Source organism: Chiloscyllium plagiosum, unplaced genomic scaffold (assembly GCF_037043375.1).
Source record: "Chiloscyllium plagiosum isolate Xiang-an unplaced genomic scaffold, Cpla_swu_hap1 HiC_scaffold_11, whole genome shotgun sequence".
In the NCBI taxonomy this organism is placed as follows: Eukaryota; Metazoa; Chordata; class Chondrichthyes; order Orectolobiformes; family Hemiscylliidae; genus Chiloscyllium; species Chiloscyllium plagiosum.
The window spans coordinates 74377893-74396959 of record NW_028270149.1 but is presented as its reverse complement, the minus strand read 5'-3'; the positions used below and the strand labels follow the sequence as shown (position 1 = coordinate 74396959).

At 40.2% G+C, this 19067-nt stretch overlaps 1 protein-coding gene across 2 annotated transcripts in view; it reads left to right on the top strand.

Annotated features, from left to right (window-relative positions):
- chmp1b (charged multivesicular body protein 1B) overlaps positions 1 to 16257 on the top strand; it is a 29815-nt gene extending 13558 nt beyond the window's left edge. The window contains exons 7-10 of one of the 2 annotated variants that reach the window (XM_087992177.1): positions 7395 to 7467; positions 12423 to 12469; positions 14849 to 14892; positions 15632 to 16257. In XM_087992177.1, the coding sequence (XP_087848303.1) occupies positions 7395 to 7467; positions 12423 to 12467 (118 nt within the window). In that variant the 3' untranslated portion in view covers positions 12468 to 12469; positions 14849 to 14892; positions 15632 to 16257. The remainder of the gene's footprint in view (positions 1 to 7394; positions 7468 to 12422; positions 12470 to 14848; positions 14893 to 15631) is intronic. The other variant, XM_087992176.1, reaches the window with a different exon arrangement.
- Positions 16258 to 19067: the final 2810 nt, after the last annotated feature.

Below are 19067 nucleotides of genomic sequence, written 5' to 3'. Positions count from 1 at the left end.
AGGAGGTGGAGAAGTCAGTGTCTTGGGTGTAACCCTTTATCAGGAATATTAATAGTCCTGAAAAAGGGTTACACCTGAAATGTTGACTTTTCCACCTGATGCTGCCTCGCTTGCTGTGTTCTTCCAGTCTCCTTGTCTACCGCGGATTCCGGCCCCTGTAGTTTTTTTTTGTCTCTAACCAAGTTGGTGCATGCACCACCCTCCGAGTGGTCCCCTTCAGAGCCTTGAGCACTGAATCTAGGCTGAGATTTCCGTGTCACTCTGAGGCAAGCACGTGATTAAAGGCAACATCATTCAGATGAAGCCTCACATTGCAGTCCTTTCAACCTTTTCTATTGTGTGTTTTAAAAAAAAATTAAAAAGCAGAGGAGTTTTGTTAATGTCTGAGAATCCAATAATCCCTACTGTGCAGAAACAGGCCATTTGGCCTATTGAATCCATGCCTACCCTCTGAAGAACATCCCACCTAGACCCACCACACTGCCTCCACCCCATCCCTGCAATTCCCATGGCTAATGCACCTAATCTGCACGTCTTTGGACTGTGGGAGGAAACCAGAGAATCCAGTGGAACCCCACACAGACACAGGGAGAGTGTCTGTGTGGAATTTGCTCAATTGCCTGAGGGTGAAATCCAGTTCTCTGGTGCTGAGAGGCAGCAGTGCCTCCATGCTGTCCTGACTTGGGCAACATTTATCCCTGAATGAATACCACTAAAGACAGATTAACTGCTTATTTCACATATTGCTCTCTCTGGTTCTTGAATAGGTGTAAAGTGTTATGAAACATCCATAAAATTTGAAGGTTGCTAAATAATTCAAATTTATTTGAGTTTTTTGAAATGTTTTCTGTGGTTAATATTCAGTGCAGATCATCGGATAAATTTGATTTCTTCCACTTGTACATGGGTGATTTTATTGTAAGGAGAAAGTGAGGTCTGCAGATGCTGGAGATCAGAGATGGAAATGTGTTGCTGGAAAAACGCAGCAGGTCAGGCAGCATCTAGGGAACAGGAGAATCGACGTTTCGGGCATTAGCCCTTCTTCAGTTTCCTGAAGAAGGGCTAATGCCCGAAACGTCGATTCTCCTGTTCCCTAGATGCTGCCTGATTTTATTGTAACAAATGTTGGCACAATTTAATTAGAACATTTAAAAAAGCTCTTACTGAATGGCTGGGTTCTTCGAGCTTGTTCTGAAGAGCCTATTGTATCTAACGCTGTTTTGATAATTATTGTAACTTCAAGTGCAAGTACTTGCATATGTTTATGGTGCCATATGAAGGATAAATTATGTATATCATTTCAACAAACTGTGCGGCTGGAATTATAAACCTGAGTTTAAAAAATATAAGTTAGTGAAGATGGTTAACGTTTGACTTACTATCATCCAATGGGAATAGGCTTTGTATTTTTAATTTACTGTACATTCCCCTGTCTCTTCAGCCCATGTGGAATTCCAGTGATTTGTGATCCAGTTTTACATTGATTTCTGTTTCACTACACAGTTACTGTTAAAGGTTAGGATGGAGGATGGGAAAGATTTCTGACTGTAAGAGCAGCTCCTTTTATTTTTTGAGGTATTTTAGGTGCTGGAGGTGATTTCCTCAAATTCCAGGAGCAGCATTTACTGTTTTATATGCTGTTGCATTGTTTTGGAACTTTGGAAAAAAATGTCAAAGCAACAGCAGTTTAAAAGGGAGAAGAGCAGACAAAGGAAACACATGGTGAGGTCAGTGCAGGAGAGAGAGAGAGAGAACCTGCACAGTTACTGTCTTTGCTGTTTGAATTCGTGTATCGCTGGATATCGGAGTGCATCTGGGAAAATTAACAAACAGTGAAATTCACAATTAATCTTGGAGGAACTGTTGGGCAAAGTTCACAGCACATAATCAGATAAGTTAAATGTTGTTTTAAGTCTGTCCAAGAGAAGGGCTGCAGTAGTGAGTATAGTGGATTCTTTCTTGATTATATGTTTTTGGAGATAAGTCTCTTGATTAAACTTAAAATATAAGCCATAGCTATTAATTTAACCTGGGGCAGTGTTTGTAGAGGAATAAGACGGTGTAATTTTCTGGGTCTGTAGATTGTGAAGGAGCAAAAATGGCCTTTGCAGTGATATGTACTTCTTGACAGATGTGGGAGTTTAAAGAGAGTTTAAGGGTTACTGTGGATTATATCTGCCATAAATGCTGTTGGATGCGAATCATATCAGGTCGAGTGGATCAGTTGGAGAGACAGATAGAAGCAATGAGGAATTTGCAACAGCAACAGTATGTGGTGGATGGCAGTTATAGGAAGGGGGGGAAGGTCTCTGATACAGTCACATAGATGGGTTAACTCCAGGTTGGAACCGAGTGCAGGAGTCTTTTGTGGATATACCCATTTCGAACAGGTATACTGTTTTGGAAAATGTAGGGGGTGATAGATTCTCAGGGGAATGTAGCACGAACAGCCAAGTTTCTGGTATTGAGACTGGCTCTAATGCAACGAGGGGTACGTCGGTTTCCAAGAGACCAATTGTGTTAGGGGATTCTGTAGTCAGAGGTACAGACAGAAGTTTCTGTGGCCAGCAGAGTAATAGCAGAATGGTGTGTTGTTTCCCTGGTGCCAGGATCAAGGATGTCTCAGAGAGGGTGCAGAATGTTCTCACGGGGGAGAGGGGCCAGCAAGAGGTCATTGTCTACATTGGAACCAACAATATAGGAAGGGAAAAGGTTGAGACTCTGAAGGGAGATTAGAGAGTTAGGGAGAAATTTAAAAAGGAGGTCCTCAAGGGTAATAATATCTGGATTACTCCCAGTGCTACGAGCTAGTGAGGGCATGAATAGGAGGATAGAGCAGATGAATGCATGGCTGAGGAGCTGGTGTATGGAAGAAGGATTCACATTTTTGGATCATTGGAATCTCTTTTGGGGTAGAAGTGACCTGTACAAGAAGGACCGATTGCACCTAAATTGGAAGGGGACTAATATACTGGAAGGGGACTAATATACTGGCAGGGAGATTTGCTAGAACTGCTTGGGAGGATTTGTGAGATGTGGGGGTGAAACCCAGGGAGATAGTGAGGAAAGAGATCGATCTGAGACGGGTACAGCTGAGAACAGAAGTGAGTCAAACAGTCAGGGCAGGCAGGGACAAGGTAGGACTAATAAATTAAACTGCATTTATTTCAATGCAAGGAGCCTAACAGGGAAGGCAGATGAACTCAGGGCTTGGTTCGGAACATGGGACTGGGATATCATAGCAATTACGGAAACATGGCTCAGGGATGGGCAGGACTGGCAGCTTAATGTTCCAGAATACAAATGCTACAGGAAGGATAGAAAGGGAGGCAAGAGAGGAGGGGGAGTGGCATTTTTGATAAGGGATAGCAGTACAGCTGTACTGAGGGAGGATATTCCCAGAAATTTATCCAGGGAAGTTATTTAGGTGGGACTGAGAAATAAGAAAGGGATGATCACCTTATGGGATTGTATTATAGACCCCCCCCCCGCCCAATAGTCAGAGTGAAATTGAGAAACAAACTTGTAAGGAGATCTCAGCTATCTATAATGATAGGGTAGTTATAGTAGGGGATTTTAACTTTCCAAACATCGACTGGGATTGCCATAGTGTTAAAGCATTAGATGGCGAGGAATTTCTCATGTGCGTACAAGTCAATTTTCTGATTCAGTATGTGGATGTATCTACTAGAGAAGGTGCAAAACTTGACCTACTCTTGGGAAATAAGGCAGGGCGGGTCAGTGGGGGAGCACTTTGGGGCCAGTGACCATAATTCTATTCGTTTTAAGATAGTGATGGAAAAGGAAAGACCATATCTAAAAGTTGAAGTTCGAAATTGGAGAAAGGCCAATTTTGACGGTATTAGGCAAGAACTTTCGAAAGCTGATTGGAGGCAGATGTTCGCAGGTAAAGGGATGGCTGGAAAAGGGGAAGCTTTCAGAAATGAGATAACAAGAATCCAGAGAAAGTATAGTCCTGTCAGGATGAAAGGAAAGGCTAGTAGGTACAGGGAATGCTGGATGACTAAAGAAATTGAGGGTTTGGTTAAGAAAAAGAAGGAAGCATATGTCGGGTATAGACAGGATAGATCGAGTGAATCCTTAGAAGAGTATAAAGAAAGAAGGAGTATACTTAAGAGGGAAATCAGGAGGGCAAAACGGGGACTAGAGATAGCTTTGGCAAATAGAATTAAGGAGAATCCAAAGGGTTTTTACAAATATATTAAGGACAAAAGGGTAACTAGGGAGAGAATAGGGCCCCTCAAATATCAGCAAGGCGGCCTTTGTGTGGAGCCACAGAAAATGGGGGAGATACTAAATGAATATTTTGCATCAGTATTTACTGTAGAAAAGGATATGGAAGATATAGACTGTAGGAAAATAGATGGTGACATCTTGCAAAATGTCCAGATTACAGAGAAGGAAGTGCTGGATGTCTTGAAACAGTTAAGAGTGGATAAATCCCCAGGACCTGATCAGGTGTACCCGAGAACTCTGAGAAGCTTGAGAAGTGATTGCTGGGCCTTTTGCTGAAATATTTGTATCATCGATCGTCACAGGTGAGGTGCCGGAAGACTGGAGCTTAGCAAATGTGATGCCACTGTTTAAGAAGGGCGGTAAAGACAAGCCAGGGAACTATAGACCAGTGAGCCTGACCTCTATGGTAGGCAAGTTGTTGGAGGGTATCCTGAGGGACAGGATGTACGTGTATTTGGAAAGGCATGCACTGATCAGGGATAGTCAGCATGGCTTTGTTTGTGGGAAATCATGTCTCACAAACTTGATTGAGTTTTTTGAAGAAGTAACAAAGAAGATTGATGAGGGCAGAGCAGTAGATGTGATCTATATGGACTTCAGTAAGGCGTTCGACAAGGTTCCCCATGGGAGACTGATTAGCAAGGTTAGATCTCATAGAATACAGGGAGAACTAGCCATTTGGATACAGAACTGGCTCAAAGATTCAAAACAGAGGGTGGTGGTGGAGGCCTGTGACCAGTGGAGTGCCACAAGGATTGGTGCTGGGCCGTCTACTTTTTGTCATTTCCATACATGATTTGGATGCGAGCATAAGAGTATAGTAAGTTTGCAGATGACACCAAAATTGGAGATGTAGTGGACAGCGAAGAAGGTTACTTCAGATTACAACAGGATCTGGACCAGATGGGCCAATGGGCTGAGAAGTGGCAGATGGAGTTTAATTCAGATAAATGCGAGGTGCTGCATTTTGGGAAAGCAAATCTTAGCAGGACTTATACACTTAATGGTAAGGTCCTAGGGAGTGTTGCTGAACAAAGAGACCTTGGAGTGCAGGTTCATAGCTCCTTGAAAGTGGAGTTGCAGGTAGATAGGATAGTGAAGAAGGCATTTGGTATGCTTTCCTTTATTGGTCAGAGTATTGAGTACAGGAGTTGGGAGGTCATGTTGCGGCTGTGCAGGACGTTGGTTAGGCCACCGTTGGAATATTGCTTGCAATTCTGGTCTCCTTCCTATCGGAAAGATGTTGTGAAACTTGAAAGGGTTCAGAAAAGATTTACAAGGATGTTGCCAGGGTTGGAGCATCTGAGCTACAGGGAGAGGCTGAACAGGCTGGGGCTGTTTTCCCTGGAGCGTCGGAGGCTGAGGGGTGACCTTATAGAGGTTTACAAAATTGAGGGGCATTTGATACAATAAATAGGCAAAGTCTTTTCCCTGGGGTTGGGGAGTCCAGAACAAGAGAGCATAGGTTTAGGTTTAGAGGGGAAAGATATAAAAGAGACCTAAGGGGCAACGTTTTCACGCAGAGGGTGGTGCGTGTATAGAATGAGCTGCCAGAGGATGCAGCATTTAAAAGGCAATTGGATGGGTATATGAATAGGAAGGGTTTGGAGGGATATGGGCGGGTGCTGGCAGGTGGGACTAGATTGGGTTGGGATATCTGGTCGGCATGGACGGGTTGGACCGAAGGGTCTGTTTCCATGCTGTACATCTCTATGACTCTATGACTGTAAGTATGGTACCTGAACTGAGTAGCATTTTCAGTGTCACCGATCTATTTCAGGCAGCTTTTCTGGTGGGATAATGTAACCAGATCAGTATAATATGTCAATTTCCGATTTATTTATGATTAATTCACTGGATAATCTGACAGGGCAGTGATATGAATCACTGCTAGCTGGATAAATATGCAGTAATAAACTGTAGAAATACTTGCTCTCTGTCCAGTTTTAGTGAAATTTTGGCATAATGGGAGACTTATTGTCACTGTCTCATTAAGTAGGCTTAAAGTCATTAATTGAAATTTATTAAACTGATTTCATTGCAGCATTCAGAAAAAAACAAATGAAAGGTATAATGTACTGCCTTTTTAGTTTCTATTTACAAGTTACATTTAGACATACAGATTAGGAGCAAACATAGGCATTCAACCCACTAAAGCCTATTTGGCTATTCAGTAACGTTAAGGCTGATATTATCTAAAAACCACATTCCTACCACCTCCGATAACCTTCCACTTGTTCAATAAGAACCTATCTACCTCTGCTGTAAAAATATTCAATGACTTTCCGCTTCCACCACCTTGTCAGGGATTTTACATTTATGTCAAATATATTGCAAATTGTAAATTTTGTCAAACTACTGTTAAATTACTTTTCAGGGCCAGAGTACAATGCACTTCATTTAATTGCAAACAAATAATGGTTTGAAAGTTGCATTGTCTTCTTGCAAAAAGATTTGCTTGCTGGGAATGTTCATTTTATTCTCTTTAATCTAACAACAGAACTAAAAGACAGTTTTGTCCTTTTGGTTATACAATTCATGATTCTCAATGGACAGAACAGCTGGTTATAAAATGGCTGAGACCTTTGATTTGAGCATTAGCTGATTATACTCAGCAAGTGGCATAGCTATCATGTCAGTAATCTAGCACTGGAGTGAAATGTTGTAGATTGACCTAGCTTTCAGAGAGTGCCATCTCCTGTATTGGTGACCACATGACAAGTCCTGCAACTGCTGTACAGTGTACAAGCAGGCAATGCATTTCACTAGAATGCATGCATGTGATGTGTGAAGCACACCAAAACTTTGAATGTAATTTTGTGCTTTTGTCTTGTTGGGCACAGTTTTCAAATTTATAGAATTGTCTGTATTTAGGAGCTCCATGCATTCTTGTTTCCTTTAATATTGCAATGTTCCTTTCAGCTTGGTAAGAAAGGTGTCAGGAGAAATTTCAATTATGAACTCTCATCTGATATTTCCACTGAGTTCAAAGGTGTTGGATGTTTCCAATGTGGTTTTACAGTTCCAAAGTAAAGCTGGAATACCCTTTTGAAGTAAATTTCCAATGGTACAGCCACTTCTGCAATGAAGATGCCGATCAAAGTCTAATGCATGGTCCTTTTTTCTTTGTTTTATAGTCTTGATTTGAACATGCAGCTTCCAGAAGGCCAAATGGGATCGGTTGGTGCCAGTGTGGCATCAGCAGAACAGGTAAAATCCTAAACAATCTTTAAAGATTTGCCATTTCAGAAAAAAAAATCACAGTATCAAAAAGATTTTTGTGTATTTAAGTATGCTTATGTCACTGGCTTAGTAATCCCACCATAGGCTAATGTTCCAGGGACACGAGTTTGAATCCCACTGTGGCAGGGGGTGATTTCAGTTTTAAAATCTGGAATTTAAAACCAGCCTATTAGTGACAATGTAACCATTGTCGATCGTAAAAACAAAAAAAAATCCTATCTGGTGTTTTAATGTCTGATGGGTGGGGAAATCTGCCATCCTTGCCTGATCTAAACTACATGGGACGCCCAACCCACAGCAATGTTGTTGCTGGCCTCTGGGCAAGTATTGATGGGCATCAAACACTAACCTCCTAGTAATGGCCATATCCAATGAACAAATAAAAAATAAATCATACTTTATATGGACTGTTTTCTAAATGGGAAGGAAATTCAGAAATCTGAAGTGCAAAGGGACTTTGGAGTCCTAGTCCATGTTTCTCTTAAGGTAAACTTGCAGGTTGCGTTGGTAGTTAGGAAGGCAAATACAATGTTGTCATTCATCTTGAGAGGACTAGACTATAATAGCAGGGATGTACCTCTGAGGCTTTATAGGGCTCTGGTCAGACCACATTTAGAATGTTGTGAGCAATTTTGGGCCCCATACCTCAGGAAGGATGGATTGTCCCTGGAGCAGGTCCAAAGGAAGTTCATGAGGATGGTCCCAGGAATGAAGGGCTTAACATATGAGGAACATTTGTGCAGTCCGGGATTATACTCCATGGAGTTTAGAAGAATGAGGGGGGATCTGATTGAAATTTTCAGAAGACTGGACAGAGTGGATGTTGGGAAGATGTTTCCATTGGCAGGAGAGACGAGGACCCGAGGGCACAGCCTTAGAGTAAAGGGAAGACCTTAAAATGGAGATAAGGAGAAACTTCTTTTGCCAGATACTGGTGAATCTGTGGAATTTATTGCCACCGAAGGCTGTGGGGGCCAGGTCATTGAGTATATTTAAATCAGAGATGGGTTCTTGATTGCCATGGGGATCAAAGGTTATGGGGAGAAAGTGGGAAAATGGGGTTGAGAAACCTGTCAGCCATGATTGAATGGCCTAGTTTCTACTCGTATGTCTTATGGTCTTAGAACTGAGGAGTTCAAAACTTTCTCCAGTTTGGTTTGATTAGTGATTAGATTACTTAGTGTGGAAACAGGGCCTTCGGCCCAACAAGTCCACACAGACCCTCCAAAGAGCAGCCCACCCAGACCCATTCCCCTACATTTACCCCTTCACCTACACTACGGGCAATTTAGCACGGCCAATTCACCTAACCTGCACATATTTGGACTGTGGGAGGAAACCGGAGCACGCGGAGGAAACCCACACAGACATGGGGAGAATGTGCAAACTCCACACAGACAGTTGTGTGATGCAGGAATTGAACCCGGGTCTTTGGTGCTGTGAGGCAGCAGTGCTAGCCACCGTGCCGCCCACCGATAATCTTTTTCGGACAGCTGCCTGTCATTTTTAGCTCGCTCACTTCATTGCCTCAGATTGATAACTTCTCATGTAATGCAATGAATTGCCAGTTGACTTTCTGTCCCTGGAGCTTAGATTTAACCCAGCTCCGAGTGTAAGATTAAAACTTTTTTGGTATGCTATCAATGTGATTCATGTAAAACAGGATGAGGTATCCTCCATTTATTTCTTGAAATAATAAAAGCCTACAGCTTCTTATAATCTGACAAAGATCAGCTGGCTCACAAATACCACAACAGTAGTTTATAGAGGAAGTGGAAGGAAGATATACTGGTGTAAGAAATTTGTGGTTAGTCGTATATTTTAGGTGCAGCTCAGATGGAAATGAAATCCTCAGTTTCTGATCACCTGGCCTAGTACAGAGGTAAAAACAATGACTGCAGATGCTGGAAACCAGATTCTGGATTAGTGGTGCTGGAAGAGCACAGCAGTTCAGGCAGCATCCAAGGAGCAGCGAAATCGACATTTCGGGCAAAAGCCCTTCATCAGGAATAAAGGCAGTGAGCCTGGAGCGTGGAGAGATAAGTTAGAGGAGGGTGGGGGTGGGGAGAAAGTAGCATAGAGTACAGTGGGGGAGGGGATGAAGGTGATAGGTCAGGGAGGAGAGGGTGGAGTGGATAGGTGGAAAAGGAGATAGGCAGGTAGGACAAGTCCGGACAAGTCATGGGGACAGTGCTGAGCTGGAAGTTTAGAACTAGGGTGAGGCCACTGTCAGTGTTACACTCGCTTCAGTTTTGTTTCATAGGTTGGTGAAGGGTCAACAGATTTCTGAGTAGTGTTGGGGACTGTGGAGTAAAAAGGTTTGCAGAATATAAAGAGTATTGGTGAATGTTGGGTTTTCATTCTGGTGGAAGGTTTACAATGGAATTCCCCCAGAGGTTAGAGTTAGGACCCCCTGCTTTTCCCAATGTATATTAATGACCTAATCTTAATATTATCAAACTGAGACCTAGGGGTTCAAGTACGTTGTTCCTTAAGTTGCATCACAGGTAAAATGGTAAAGCAGGCATTTGGCACACTTGCCTTCATTGCTCAGACCATTGAGTGTAGGAGTTTGGGATGTCATGCTGCTGTTGTACCGGACATTCGTTAGGCCTCATTTGGAGAACTGTATACAGTTCTGGTCGTCCCGCTATAAGAAGGATATTATTAAATTTAAGAGGGAGCAGAGAAGATTTACCAGGATGTTACCAGGACTGGAGTTTTGAGCTATTGGAAGAGGCTGGATTGGCTGGGACAATTTTCACTGAAGTGTAGGGGGTAGAGGGATGAACTCTGAGGTTTATAAAATCATGAGGGCTATAGGTGAATAGCAAAGGTCTTTTCCCTAGTATAGGGGAGTTCAAAACTAGAGGACATAATATTAAGGTAAGAGAAAGAATATTTAAAAGGGACCCAAGGGGCAACTTTTACACGCAGAGAATGATTTGTATGTGGAATGAACTGCCAGAGGAAGTGGTAGATGCAGGTACAATTACAACATTCAAAAGACATTTGGACAGGTACATGAACAGGTAAAGTTTAGAGGGATAATGTGGCAAATGCAGCTAGTTTAGTTTGGGAAGTCTGGTCTGCATGGACTAGTTGGACTGAAGAGTCTATTTCCCTTGTATGACTCAAACTCTGACTCTAACATTTACACGGCACAACTTCAAAGCTTGCACGTAATACGAAACTTGGGAATATTGTGAACCGTGAGGACTTCAAAATAAGATTGATGGTGGAATGGGTGGGCAATTAGCTGATTAAATTTACTGTGGAGAAATGGGATCTGATTCATTCTTGCTAGGAAGAATATGGATAGATAAGAAAGGATACAATTCCAAAGCAGTTCCAGAAGGATACGAATTGGAGGCATATATGCGTAAGTTGTTAAGGAGAGGTTGAGATTGCAATTTCATAAAAGGTATGACATTAAGAGGAGCATAAAGTACAAAAATAAGGAAGTGGTGTTAAACCTGTATAAAACACTTGCTCAGTGTCAGATGATAGTACTGTGTCCAGTTCTGGCCACGAGATTTTCAGAGCAAATTATAGAGGATGCAGAATACATTCACAAGAAATGGTTTCAGGTTGAAGAACTTCATTTCATAGATGGTGAAATCGGGATGCTCTCTCTTCATAAAAGAGAAGGTTGGGAGGAGATTTGATAGAGGTACTTGAAGTTAATCACTGACAGAGCAGATAGAGGAAAAAACTGTTCCCATTGACAGGGGAGGATGGAAGACAACCGCTGAGTGCTTTGGATCAGCAAGAGGTCAATTACAGACAATTCCCATCCGTGCAGAGACATCACAGCTACACACAGCAATGTGTGGGTAGGATTGTCTTGAGGGTGTTTACATCCCAGTGTCCTTAACTGTTGCTCTTGTGGTTGAGTGTCAGCTGGCATTACAGTAACAAACAATGTTGCTCATGCATGATACAAACAGAACATGCTGGAAATGTCTAGAAAGAGTGTTACTATTTCAGGTCAAGAAGATTGTTTCAGGACTAAAGTGCTGATGAACAGTATTTTAAAACATAGTTACTAACTTCAGCCACTAGATGGTATGGTAGAGTAGGAAAGGTCAAAATATTGTTCCTTTCAATGTTAAAAATCACACAACACCAGGTTACCGTCCAACAGGTTTAATTGGAAGCACACTAGCTTTCGGAGCGACGCTCCTTCATCAGGTGGTTGTGGAGGGAGCGTCAGTCCGAAAGCTAGTGCTTCCAATTAAACCTGTTGGACTATAACCTGGTGTTGTGTGATTTTTAACTTCGTACACCCCAGTCCAACACCGGCATCTCCAAATCGTTAATTGCATTGAGAGAGCAACGGTGATTGAGTTGGGCAGTGCAGAGTGTACTGGAATAAATGTAGTGTAAGATTACAGCACAAAATTATTTTACTGTAATAAAGAAACTGTAGTGATGCTCACCAAAATTCAAATTTCTTTTTCTGTTCAAATAAATATAAGTAGAAATAGTTGCCACTGGCTGACACTATATAGTACACCTCTAGTTGCCCTGAGACTACCTGCAGCAGTCCACACCCTTACAGGTTGTGACACTAGTGAATGACCACTTCAGAGAACAGCTGAGAAGCAGCCACATTGCCCAGTCTGATCTGTGTGGGACTCCAACCAAAGGCAGGTTCCCTCCCGGCTGGATGTTTCTGATAATCGTGTAGCTTCCTTGATGTTTAATTTGGGGAAAAAGAAGTCATTCAAATTGTTAAACAGCCTAAGGTGGTATTTGAACTTGCATTCTCTGAATTACTAGTCCATGCCTCTGTTTATTGAGGCACAAGCGTAACCACACCACTGTGCTGTTCAAAGGTTTGAAAGTTTAAATGTGTTATAGCTGTGAAAAAAAACTAATGAATTGCTGAATTAATTCAGTTCTGTTCCTTTATGTAGGATGACCTTTCCCAAAGGCTTTCACGACTCCGAGATCAGGTGTAAAGGTGAAGAAATCCATTGTCTGCCTTACTCTAGGAATAATTTCCTTTTTTATCATCTATTGTAATGTTGAAAGTATATTTAGATTTTCTTTATATAGTACAGTTGCTGGTACACTGTCACCAACAGTGATAGTGTTCAGAGTAAACCAATAAGGTGGTTAATACATTATCACTCCCATAGTTTCCTCCACCATCTATTGTACAGCACATTTCCCAATGTAAACAGGAAATCCAACCTTGCTCTTTTGGGAGAAAAAGAATTCAGATTTACTTTTCTATCTGAAAGGACCTATCCACATTCTGTAACTGAGGCAGTTTTTCTCTCTTAAAATGTATTATAATTTTGCTATTTAAAAATGTATCTTAAATATTCAGAATACATCATGAGCAAAACAAGAAGTATGCGTTGAAAGATGATTGAAATATTTTTTGTAGCATGGTGTGTTTAATCTTAATTTCACCACACTGAAAATGTCTTGCTTTTAACTCCTGGACAGCTGTTCCCATAGTTGCTAGAATGGATCTTTTGAAATTGTAAAATTCAATCTATTTAAGGAGTCTGAACTCAACTGTTCATTTTTGTAAGATGTAACCTGAATTGGGGCAGGGGGGAGGGTATAAATGAGCACTATTGTATTAAAGCTCCAGATGATCACATTCTAATTGCAGAACTCCTGTGTTATTTTGGGATGTTCAAGTCTTCGGTTTTTTTTGAAATGTTGGGTTTCTTCCGTTGTACTCTGACCCCACAATTAAAGGTTCGTTGAGCCAAAATGTGTGCGTTACTGTGAATTGAAATTGTTCTCGCCCCTAGTTCTATATCCTTCTCTGCCAGCAGCCATTCATTCAAATTGCAAGGCTAATTTTCTTAACCTGAGGGCCAATGACCTGCTTCATTTTGTAAAACAAACTAACAGCAGTGGTATTAGACCTGGCATTGTAAAAGAAAATGCAATGTAAGTTAGGTTTTGTTTAACTTTTATATCTGTCATTTTCTGGTTGTTTGCTGCAAAATAAGACCACATGCTGATTGATATAACCACCCTTGTGATTAGAAACTGAAATTAAATTTGTGGTGCTTTTATGGGTAGATATTGCATGGACTAGTGATTTTTTTTTTTGCCCTTGCTGTATTGTTTTCTCCTTAACCTGAAGGACATCGCTGCGCATTTACTAACTTCTCTCTACAAACCTGGAATACAGTTCTATTGCTTTTAGCCCCAATAACCTTTCTTCACACATGTCATGTGCACTGGCAGACTGTGTATGTTTGTGGGAGGCATCATAGCTTCCTTGTCTGATGTCAACATCTGTGCACTTTGCAGCAGGGTTTACTGGAAAGCAATTGGAAGCGGAAACTTAAGCTCACTTCCCCATAACCACCGCCACCAAATGCCTGCCCCTCCCTCCCCCCAACCACTATCACCAATTACAGCATAGGGCAGTAAGATCAAGTGTAGGAACTTAACCAGTGCCTTGACTGGAATGAATTACCTGAACAGTACTGAGGATTGAACTTGAAACTCTGATCTGTATGGGTCTGTTCTACTCAGGGCAGTGCCTTTACCAACAAAGGCATTGAAGTTGGGGGGGGGGGGGGGGGGGGGGAGGTGGCATGCTTCTTGCTTGTCTTAGATCTGGCTTTAAGATGTGGAATTGTTTCCTGGCTAATTGCACGTGCACTTCTGTCATCACTTGCGTACAATTACGGCAGCATGTGTTTCCAATTTTAATTTACACAAGGAACCAGCTCTTCCTTTCCTAATCTTCACTTGTAACAACATGCAGATCAGTGTAAATTCATTTTGAGCATATGTAAGTGCAGTAATCCTTTTTATGAAGGTTAATTTTTATTCATGCAATACTCCACATCAAAGCTTCTGCGTTTTGTTGAGACATTTATCTGCAGTAATTTAAAACCTGTGCTTTTGTTTGATTTGTAATTCATTAAAGTGAGGCACAAATTGCCTGGAATATTAGACTAAATAATGTTTTATCAACTATAAACTGACGTTTAAAAAGCACCTTTGTTTTACTCAGCATAATTTACATGGTCTGCAATATTGTGAAGTCCAGTTTACTCCAGAATGTTGCTCTAACCTCATGGCTTGACTTGGCTTTAAACAATTGTTGCTAGTGGGTTTTGTCATTCAGCCTGTAGGTGATTCTGCAATTGAAATCCATGAGACAATGCTGTTTTGAAGCTAACTGGAGAACATTTGAAATTGTACCCAAAAAAAGTTGAATAAAACTTTTCAATTAATGAAATATTTTCGACTTCGCTATCCACCAATCATTTCAATTGGAAAGAACAAACTTCTGTAAATCTCACTGATAACTAGAAGATAGCAAACCAATGTTCCATTTGATATGTTTGCGTAGAAATGGAGAGCTCTTGCCCCTGCACCCATGTCCTAGAGTTACAGGTGAGTCCAAAATTTCTCCCACTGTTTTGCTTAGGTATTTCCAGCAATACTGGATAGCATTTAACTATTGTATGTATAATTGTTTTTGTAGAGAAATTCCAGACTCTCATTATTTCTGATTTCTGCTTCAAATATTTATTCAGTTGATTGTTCCTCCTCATTTTTAAAAAGAATGTCAATTCTCTTTATCCCAATTGCTCTTATTTCCATTTTCCCAGTAATTTTCATGGCAAAGAAATTTCTGTCAACTCTTTTTAAATTGCCGACCTTTCTCATCCTTAGTAGGAGGGAAATAGTCTTTCGTTTGTCATCCAGTTTAAAAAAAACTCAAAATAGATCTGAAGTCTCCCCTTCACTGAAAGTAATCCCAGTCTCTCTTCATTTCTGTTGTTTTCCATCTGTGGCACCATCCTGAATAATCCTGTGTGGAGTCCAATGCTTTTCGTTTTACTTTCTGCAATGGATGTCCAAAAATGCAAGGAGCATTCTTACTGGTGGCCTAACCCCCCCATTGTACTGTGGAAATTTAAACTCATCTCTTTGCTCTTGACACTGTGCCCTCATTCATTAAGTTAAAAATGCTTTGAAAGGACAAAGTTGCTTATTCGTTGTGCCTTTCATGACTGCACAATATGCCAAAGTGCTTTATAGACAAAATAGTAGTTTTGATGTGTTGCCGCTATATAGCTGTCAACTTACTGCAAAGTCTCACAAACATCATCTTGATAATTTTTAACAGGTTATAAGATAATCAAGATTGATTGATAGATATTGGGTAGGAGACTGATGGAACAGCCCCTATGCTCCTCTTAGAAGTTCAGTCAAGGCTTCTGATGTCCCTTCTGGAGCAGTTATCGTGGAGTTATCACCCTGGATTGTGTAATCAAGTTCTTGAAGTCCATTGTGAACCTACAACTGTCTGATGCAAGCAGTAGTGCTGCAGCTGTCAAGATTGAGAGATTTTACTGTGAAAGTTACACCAATGGCATACGCTGTTAACTGGTCCAGTAGCTTCAAACGAGGACTAGTAAAGTGGTTAAAGTCAAAGAAATAGATCTTGTTGTGTAAGATGCAATGAACTTTGTAATGACTGCATCTTACAGTTTGCCTTGCCAACAGCATGTATTGAATATTAAAATTCATATTCTACCCAGTTGATAAAAGTTAAATGCTCCAGAGTTAAGTTGAAGTACTTGTTCATTAACTGCTACCAATCAATATCTCTGGCTCCAAAAATTAATTTATTGCAAGTGATCTTAAAACCAATTTGAAAATGTAACTTGTTTTTCTCATTCCAGTCTTCCTTTCTCTCATTTTATTCTTCCTGTACCATATTTAACATTAAATCCACCAGTTTGAATTCACTCTTTGCAGTCCTTTGTTGATTTCACGATCCTGATTGGTTAAGGAGAATGCAGTTACTTGCCCTACTCAATCAGCTAATTGGCCATGAACAAGTCCATCTAACCCAGCAGTAAATATCCGACTCCAATAGGTGAATGAGCACACTTCCTGCAACAAGCTGAGAGCTGAGTGAAATGTATTCATTGTTGCAGGTTTCTGTTGAAACTTTCACTTGCAAGATAGTAGGTTAAGCCAATTCTGATCAATTTAAGTTTGCGTAAGCCAGGCTTGCAGCGATAGTTGCAAACTTTCACCTCAATAGTTTGCAAGGTGAAAGATACTGAACCTACTATGTGGGCCAGACCTTTTGGTGTTTGCTGTTGAATTTGGGAAATTATAATTCTGAGCAGGTTTGGAAGATGTTTAGGATTAATATTGTCTTATTGAGCTGGAGTTGCAGCGCTAAATTTACTTTACTGAGTTGGTTTTCCTGTGACTGTATAGTAAATGACAAAGATTCCAATTTTATCTGATCTATGCAGCAGGTATTTCTAAGGAAGATAGATTTTAATGAGGGAGAATCAGTAATCTAAGCCTAGGTGTCCAATAACATCAAAAACCACAAAAACAAATCTGAAATGTCATCTGCACCTGAAATTGTTACTGTCCTAAAATAGATGGCTGATTCTATTTACATGGTCATGTAGATATCTGTATATGGAGTTTGGTTGAATTTATGTAGAAGCCTTAATTTGAGGTTTGTGCACTGTCGATAAAACTGTACATTAATTGCCCACATGTCAGCATATCTTTAATGTTGTTGAAGATTGGACAAGCCTGTATTTATTGTGGTAAAATTGTTAGATTTAAAGATAGATCTCAAAAGAATATGGTTAAATAGGAAATTCTGTAAATTTGCACAACCTTGCAAATTGTTCCATGAACAACTTAAATGTTAAGAGTAGAAGTGTTCAGGTGCCAGATTTGTATTTTTTTGAAATGTGTAGTTCAAAACAATTTTTTTTAAGAAGTCAAAATTATTTTAAAATTGCACTACTAAATTAATTCTGAATACATTTGTCTCTAGTTTATGACTCTACTTCTCAGTCCCTTTCTGCCCCCAACCCCCAAACCACCACCACCACTATATTGGATAGTTTATGACATCTTGAGACAATTGTTCATCAATGTCAACACAATCCCAGACCCAAGTGCATTTTTTTTTTGGAGGTTCCTGTTTGTGTGAACAGTAGGTACTGATAGGTTGGCAATAAATAAAGCCTTTCATTCCAATGGAAGACATGATCCACATCCTGAGGCTACAGATTAAATGACATTTATAATCTTTGTGCTGTAGCTCTCCTTAAGAATATGTTCACCAGATGGCTAGAAGAAGCAGTTTTTCTGCTCCTGGCAGTTTCTGATATGTATTACTTCATTTTTCAAAGATTGAAACTACATCAAAAACAAATGCAAAGCCTTTTTGAACATCTGATGCAAAATTCCCTTAAACATTTATTTCAAGCCTTGAATATATATATTTAGCAGCCTGAACATAGCATATCATAACACTGTCAATACATTACTACACAAAGTCTGCATACTTGCATCTTTTATGTTTTACTCTTAAAAGTTATAGTTTGATAGAAGCTTACAAATTACAACATGGAATCGCTTAAAAGGTAGTTTTTGCTTTGCTTAGCTATTTAGATGGAAATGAGCCAATTAACCTGTAACAATATTCCTTCACCACATGTTGCATTCCCATTGAAGAATCTTAAACTTTGTTTTTCAGCATTATAAATTTACACTGTTTCATTTCAAAACTCCAAATTCCATTCATATTCGGCAATTGTGAAATCTTTCCAAACATCACATTTCCTTTTGACTGTGGACTCCTTAAGCTGTCGAATATGATGGGGGCAAGAGTGGGAGATTTGATAGTGTGAACATCATGCTGATGCTCAAGCAGTTTGTAAACCTTATCTGAACCCACAGATAAGTTGGTGAAAAGGTGTTACCTTATTCTATAAAACGTATACTTTGTTCAGTATGAAAGGACAACGTAATTTATGTGCTCACTGATGGTTCTCTGACTACAAATTAGAACAATGTCATTCAGTGAGCATTGGAAAGATACTGTCAAGCTTTCAGGTTATAAATTTGACTTTTCATGTAACAACTGTCTTTAAGGCAAAAATTAATGTTAGTCTTGAAAGCGTAGGCTATGACAAAAGTAGTGAATTGATATTCAGAAACATAATTTAAGTGTGATAAAACATTTAGGTAAAGTCCTGAATGCCTGTGGGAAGCCAGTTGATAGAAGACTAAGTTGGAGTTTGAGATTGAACATTAATGGTCCATCATCCCATCAATCAAGATCTTCACTGGGAGTACTGAATTCACCTTATCCAGAAACATTGTCCTGCAGCAGTAAAAAAAAAACTAGCATAAGTAAAACTCTTCAGCTATATGTTATAGCAAATAACAATTAGAGACTTGAAATGTATGATAAATTTCAGGAGTCAAATCTCTAAGCTTAGAGGGAGAGAACAAAGGTTCAACATTTTGTGGTAGTGTACAATCCTGCATTTTTGTTTGGAGGGATTGATTATCGTTTAGCAAATATCTTGGTGATTAAAGGTCAGGATAAAAGTTCTTTCTGAAAATGAGAAAGACATTGCAAAATGTTGCCTATATTTAACTCCAGCTTTGTGTTTTGAGCTCTTAATGTGAAATTAAGGAACACCCACACAGAGAAGACCTTGCATGGATTTTGTTCACATCTTTTACACTTCTATGACATCCTATATGGCAAGTAGCAGCACCTT